The sequence below is a fragment of the Aplysia californica genome, unplaced genomic scaffold, assembly GCF_000002075.1.
Source record: "Aplysia californica isolate F4 #8 unplaced genomic scaffold, AplCal3.0 scaffold00287, whole genome shotgun sequence".
In the NCBI taxonomy this organism is placed as follows: domain Eukaryota; kingdom Metazoa; phylum Mollusca; class Gastropoda; order Aplysiida; family Aplysiidae; genus Aplysia; species Aplysia californica.
This window is the reverse complement of record NW_004797557.1, coordinates 182,481-188,921: the sequence shown is the minus strand read 5'-3', so window position 1 is coordinate 188,921 and position 6,441 is coordinate 182,481. Positions and strand designations below refer to the sequence as shown.

At 49.4% G+C, this 6,441-nt stretch overlaps 1 protein-coding gene across 1 annotated transcript in view; it reads left to right on the top strand.

Moving 5' to 3' along the window:
• The window catches only part of LOC101851652, a 6,385-nt gene extending 1,273 nt beyond the window's left edge, over positions 1 to 5,112 (top strand). The window contains exons 3-4 of the mRNA XM_013084371.2: positions 30 to 4,025; positions 4,820 to 5,112. Coding sequence (XP_012939825.2) covers positions 30 to 4,025; positions 4,820 to 5,050 — 4,227 coding nt within the window. The 3' untranslated portion in view covers positions 5,051 to 5,112. The remainder of the gene's footprint in view (positions 1 to 29; positions 4,026 to 4,819) is intronic.
• Positions 5,113 to 6,441: the final 1,329 nt, after the last annotated feature.

The following is a 6,441-nucleotide window of genomic DNA, read 5'->3' as shown; positions in this document are numbered from 1 at the left end:
CCACCTTTTTCCCCCACTGTTTCTCCTAGACTGTCACCAACACGGATGTAGAGGCATGCCTGACAAACTTGAAGACGGAAGTCTCCTCATGTTTACCCAAAGAGAACAGAAAGTCCTACAGCGTGACATGGCAGGCCGGAGGTGTCCAGCCGTCCAGCAACCCAGAACATGGCCAGTACATCACCGAGCTGTGTCAAGACTTCGTGGAGAGGGTCAAGCTTCTTATTCAGGCTGACCAGCTTGCCAAGGAGACTCTGATTCGACAGAGGAACTACGCCTCCCAATACGGGGAGGTGCTACATCATGCTCACTTCTGCCTGACTAAGTGCCAGTCATTCTGTGGCCAGGAGCAGACGCTTGAACAGATCAAAGCCTATGTCCTTGACCCTAGCAACCGGAAGCCGCTGGTCCTGCATGCACAGTCCGGCGCCGGCAAGACATCGGTGATGGCAAAAGCTATGAGTAGCCTGAGATCATGGGTCAAAGAGGATCATGTGGGTGTGATTCGCTTTTTGGGGACGTCGATGTACAGCACTGATATCTACTGTGTGCTGCGCAGTGTGTGTGGTCAGCTGGCCGACAACGCCCAAGTCATAATGGAACCTCAAGGCTATAAGACCATGAAGGCCTTGGTTCAGTACACAGCCAGATTTTTCCGGGCTATGTCCAACACACTGAAACAGCCGATCATAATTTTCCTGGACTCCCTGGATCAGCTAGAGTCCAGCTACGACGCATACTCATGCTGGTGGCTTGCTGTCAATCTGCCTGCCAACTTTAAGCTGATTTTGTCCACGCTGCCCACTGAGCATGGTATTCTGGGGAACCTGAGGAAAGTGGTGGGAGAGGACAAAAACTTTCTGGAGGTGCAGGTGTTGCCTCCAGACACAAGCCAGGAAATTGTGGACAAGTATCTGACCTTGAAGCAGAGGTGTGTCACGACAGAGCAGATGAAATTCATACTGGACACGTTCCAGAAGTCTCCGCAGCCCCTCTACCTCAAGCTGCTGATGGATGAGGCGCTGGGCTGGAGCTCCCAACGGGCTGTTTCCAGCCTAACACTGCCTGGTTCCGTGCGAGAAGCCATCACCCAGCTCTTCCAACAACTGGAGGTCAAGTTTGGGCCAGTGTTTGTGCGGTCGGCGCTGGGTGTGTTGACCGCCGGACTCAATGGACTCAGCGAGATTGAGCTGGAGGATGCAGTCTCATGTGTGGATGCTGCGATGGTGGAGGCGTATAAGTACCACGACCCTCCCGTGCCGGGCATGGTTCGAGTCCCTACAGTCATGTGGGCCAGGCTCCGGTACGACATCCAGGAGTACCTTGTGGAAAGACAGTCACAGGGGCAAATTACTCTATGCTGGTACCACCGACAGTTTATAGAGGTTGCAAGGGAGAGGTATACACAGGGCGAACAGGGGCAAGAACTTCACCGGGTCCTGTTTGAGTACTTTGCCTCTGAGAGTGGAGTGAAGAAGGACATCACTTTGACGCAGCGCAGAAATCTCCACATCCCAGCGGCTGACCGGAACACAACACCCCAGGTGATGACCTCGGCCAACCTGAGACAACTGGAGTGTCTACCATATCACCTGCGCAAATCTCTCAGCGTTATAGATCTAGAGTTTGCCAAAAAGAAGACTTACTGTAACCTGACCTACATCCGCTGCAAAGTGGCTGCAGTCGGGGTGGACAGTTTCATCCACGAGATGGAGAAGTTCCTGAGCGCACATAAAGATTGCGAGGTGGAGCAGGTTGTCAACTTTGTCCAGCGGTGTAAGACCTCTCTGCGGGATGCGGCTGTCTGTGCCTTCTCCGTGCTGGCGCACATCACGACCACCCCATCCCAAACGGCCCTCAGATACCTCAAGGACTGTGCTCGCTCCTACCTGACAAGTCAACGAAGAACGGCATTAATTCCTAGTCTTGCGTGTCTGGCGCCACGTCATGGGGAAGCTGACAAATCCCTGGTCGGTCTGTCCAGCGTAATGCTACGGGGAAACGACGTCATGGTGCTCACAGATTCAGGCACAGGTGGTGAAGCCTTGGGAGATGGTGAGGAGAAAGTGACCGTGCTGTCCCGAGTCGACCTGTCCACCTTCGAGGTTATCAAGTACATGTGCGCTGGAGTCACGGGCCGGCCAGTGCTCACTGCAGACGGGAAGGACTTAATTTACCTCTCTTCTGAAAATTGGACACTGGTTATAGAACGGTCAAATGGTGAGCAGAAATGTACAGCAGTGGCAGAGATTGTGAGCAAGTCAGAGTGCCAGGCCCTCCGCACCTCCAGCTCGGATTGCCAGTTGGCTACATCAGATGATGGGAAGCTCCTGGCCATGTCTATCGGAGGAAAGATTTTCCTGTTGACTTACCCAGAGTTAAAGCCTGTAGCAGATTTTCACATGGAAGCGCAATCTCACGTGACCAATTTGCACTGTATCGGAGGTCGCAGTCTGGGTATGGTTGCCTCAGGTTGTCTGTCCATCGAGGCCGAGCCAGCCGTCCAGGGGGTAGTCACTGTGTGGGGGGAGTCACAGAAACCTGCTATCGAGGTCTCTCATACAACTTTCAGGATCGAACCTGGGGCTTCTAGTATCACAGCTGGACAAGATTACCACGTGTGCTATGGGGAAGAGGAGAGTGGTAAATCTATGATTGAGGTCCGGAGGATCCGCCCGACAGAAGTGACTGGCAGGATCTCAGTCACTGGTGACGTCCGGTGCATGAACCTCTCTCCCACGGACACCCAGGTCTGGTTCCAGGTTGGCGACTGTAATCTCCAGCTACTCAATGTGGAGACACGCTCGTTTGATAAGACTCTGGAACACCCAAAGAATGTTCGCGCCTGGGAGGTTTCCTGGGAGATGGACAGAGTCCTCATAGCTGACGTAGACAACTGTATTTCCATATACCAAGCCGGCAACTTGAAATTGGTCCAGTCTCGAGTACTTGCCGGGGCATCCATCACAGCGTTGGGGTTTTACCAGGACCAAATTGCTTTACTGAACGAGGAAGAAAAGTTGAGCTTTTGGAACCAGAAGGAGTTTTTCCTGGGAGATCTCGTGTCCAAAGTCTCTGAGACTGCAGGTGTGGATAATTCCAAAGTGTTGGAATACCAGCGTGACATCATATGCCTGACAGTGTCTGCAGACGGCCGGGAACTGATCACTGTTGGTCGAGATCGGCGGTGCAAGTGTTGGTCACTGGCTGACAACATGCTGGTCAGAGAGTTTGATCTGGACATTGTGGGCTCGGAGCTGTACGTGCTTCCTGAGGACAAGCTAATGGTGCGGGATGGGGACAACATGCAACTGCGTGTCTATTGTTTGACCAGTGGGCTCATATATTGCGACAGTCTTCCCGCTCAAATCGCTTGCCTCAGCCTCATGACCAACAGAACCAAAGCACTTCTGGTTGCCATGGAAACGAAACCAGTCCTCTACATGTACGACATCAAGTCCAACTCGAGCAGCAAGATCTTCTCCGTCAATGCCAACTTCCGCTTTGTAAGCTGTCAGGTGATGGTCAGTCGGTCGGAGCGTTATGCTGTACTCAAAGCCGAGGTCACCCAGCGAGAGTATGACTCCATCGCTGCTTTGTGGACCAAGGGAAAAGTCTTGCCCAAGCAGAAGCACCCGTTCCGTTTTGTGGCCGTGGACTTGTCACAGAAATCTGGGGCACCTCTTTACGCCTTCCACCGACTGTCTAAGGTACCGCATTTGGGTGTGGCTGTGGAGCCATATCTTGGCAATATCTTTATGGTCAGCACCCGCCGCTGGGTGATGTTCTGGGACGTACCCACTGGCAGTTGTGACCAGACCATGTGCAAAGCCACTCGCAAGACCAAGATGTACCGGCCCGACTGGGTGGGTCGTGGATGTGTGGGTGCAAACACTGTACTCCAGATGTCGTTTGACCTCAAATACATAGCTGTGGGCTCGCAAGACGGATACCTCATGGTCTACGTCGCTGAAACTGGCATGCCCGTCGGGATGAAAGCTCCTACCAGCAAACACCCGTCGCCGGTAAGTCACATGACTGATAGGGTGACTTGAGGTACCTAATGATCCGACTGACTGCATGGCTTGGGAGACCTAAGTCCTTTATGTTACTGCTAGACTTACGATGCCGAAGTCACTTTACTGGCGACATGACTTTGATTAAGACATCCAAAATCACTCATCTGACTGTATGACTCAATATACTAAACGAACATATGGACTACATAACTTGAGAAGTTGTAGTCACCCTACTAATTGCATCGGCGTCTATGGTGTAATCATCAGGTTTTTGCCGATGCAGGCAAGAAACTTGACTTGAGTTCGATTCCCATGTTGGGAAGTCAGTTTTATGAAGTATGTACGTTATTTTCTTCGTGGATGCTGTATCCCACCCAGACCTGGTTGGCTCTGACGATAAGGTTAACTCAGTTCATCTCCTAAAAGGTCTTATTTGTGTCGTAAATCATTTGCAGTAAACCAGTCTAGTTCACTGTACGGCTTGAAATGCGCAAATCACCCAACTGACTTGAAACACCTTAGTCCATTGACTTACAGCGTGACTTTAGATATCCAATACATCTAACTGACTTATATAATGACCAGAGACTTTGTTTTTCCACCTGACTAACTTCATGATTTGAAATTCGTAATTTGCTCTGACGGACTACATGATGCATGATATCTAAGTCACCCAACAAACGACATGACTTGAGACATATTAAAGCCATTTGACTGACTATGAGACTAGAAATATGTAAGTCGTCTGACTGAATGAATCAGTTCATAAAGTAAGGCCATCCCTGATTGCTCTTTCACAGGTGATCCAGGCATGTTTCTCTCCCTCCGGCGAGCTTGTGGCCTCCGCCTGCACTAGTGGTCTGGTTAATCTGTGGCAAGTGCACTCCGCAACCTCCCTCTTCTCTGTATCCGTGGGCTCAGAGATCCAGAACTTGACCTTCACATCTTCGGGGGACAAGCTGGTAGCTGTCACAGTGTCTGAGGTCAGTCGTGTCCTCGTCTTTGAAGTACAAGAGGTCATAAGTCAGTAAGTGACGTCTGTTGGCTGTTGTTGAATGCGAGGTCATAGGTCAGAAAGGGATGTCTGTTGGTGTGCCCCCCCCCCCCCCCCCATTTGGCAGTTTTTATCACTTTTTTGTTTTTTGTTTAGGATCAACACCTTTTATTTTCATTCTAAAACACATTCCTGCTTGCATTTTACTGAAAAACGTTGATCAAAGGCACACAAATGTAGATATGTAGTTTCCAAGGACACTACAGCTTTGGAAGTCATCGAACTTTGGCAGCCATATTCTCGCTTATCTTATCTCTAACACCAGGTGACCCCCACCTCCTTCAATCGCAAATATCTGGCCTTCTCTTCAAGCTTTTTTGGTCATGAAAAACAAGGCAAATGAACAGGCTTTAAGAATATACCAATGACTCAATACGCCAAATAATTGATGAGCGCCTGTTTTCATCACGCTGCAACACATTTTTATCTGCTACTGCGTACTGAGTATATCACAAAGTCTATCACAAAGTCTGGTATAAAGTCTATGACAATGTCTGCTAGAATTCATATTATGAAGTCTATGATACTGCCTTGGACAAACTTCTTTGCTCTGTTCCAGGCCTTGCTTGGAGATCGCTATGGCAGCAAACCACTTCCTCACTGTGTCTCAGTGGAGGAATTTGGTGTTCTCCGGCAGGAAGTGGACGAGCTTGGCTTGGACACCGGTGAAGTCATCGATACCTGGTACACACGGGATGACAACTTCATGCCGCCAGTCTATGTCTTACAGGTATGCAGAAGCACACTGATGTGCAGAAGCACAAAAATAACATTGATAGACACAAATCACACTGATGGACACAAATCAGACACAAATCACAGACTCAAATCACTCTGATAGACACAAAACACACTGATAGACACAAATCCCACTGATAGACACAGATCACACTGACAGACACGCCGTCAATGTATGCAGCACAGGTGTATGCTGTACGGGTGACACTACTGCAAAAACATACTGGTAGAGACTTAGTGTATGCTGTACAAGTGACACACAGGCAGAAACACACTCCTAGTCTGGCAGTCTGTCTTGCAGGTTGTTGCCAAGTAGCACAACATACAAAGACACAAAGTTATATGCACACTGTCAGTATATATGTGTTATAGATAATGCAAAAATGTTCATGTTGACACACACTGAATATCTTATAGGTAACACAACACTTACACATACACACACACACACACACACACACACACACACACACACACACACACACACACACACACACACACTCAAATCGGCAGATTGACTGACTGATCGACATACATGCATTCACATACAAAACTAAACACAAATCTGGATGACAAACACTCAGAATTACATGCACACACACTCTCTCTCTCTCTCTCTCTCTCTCTCTC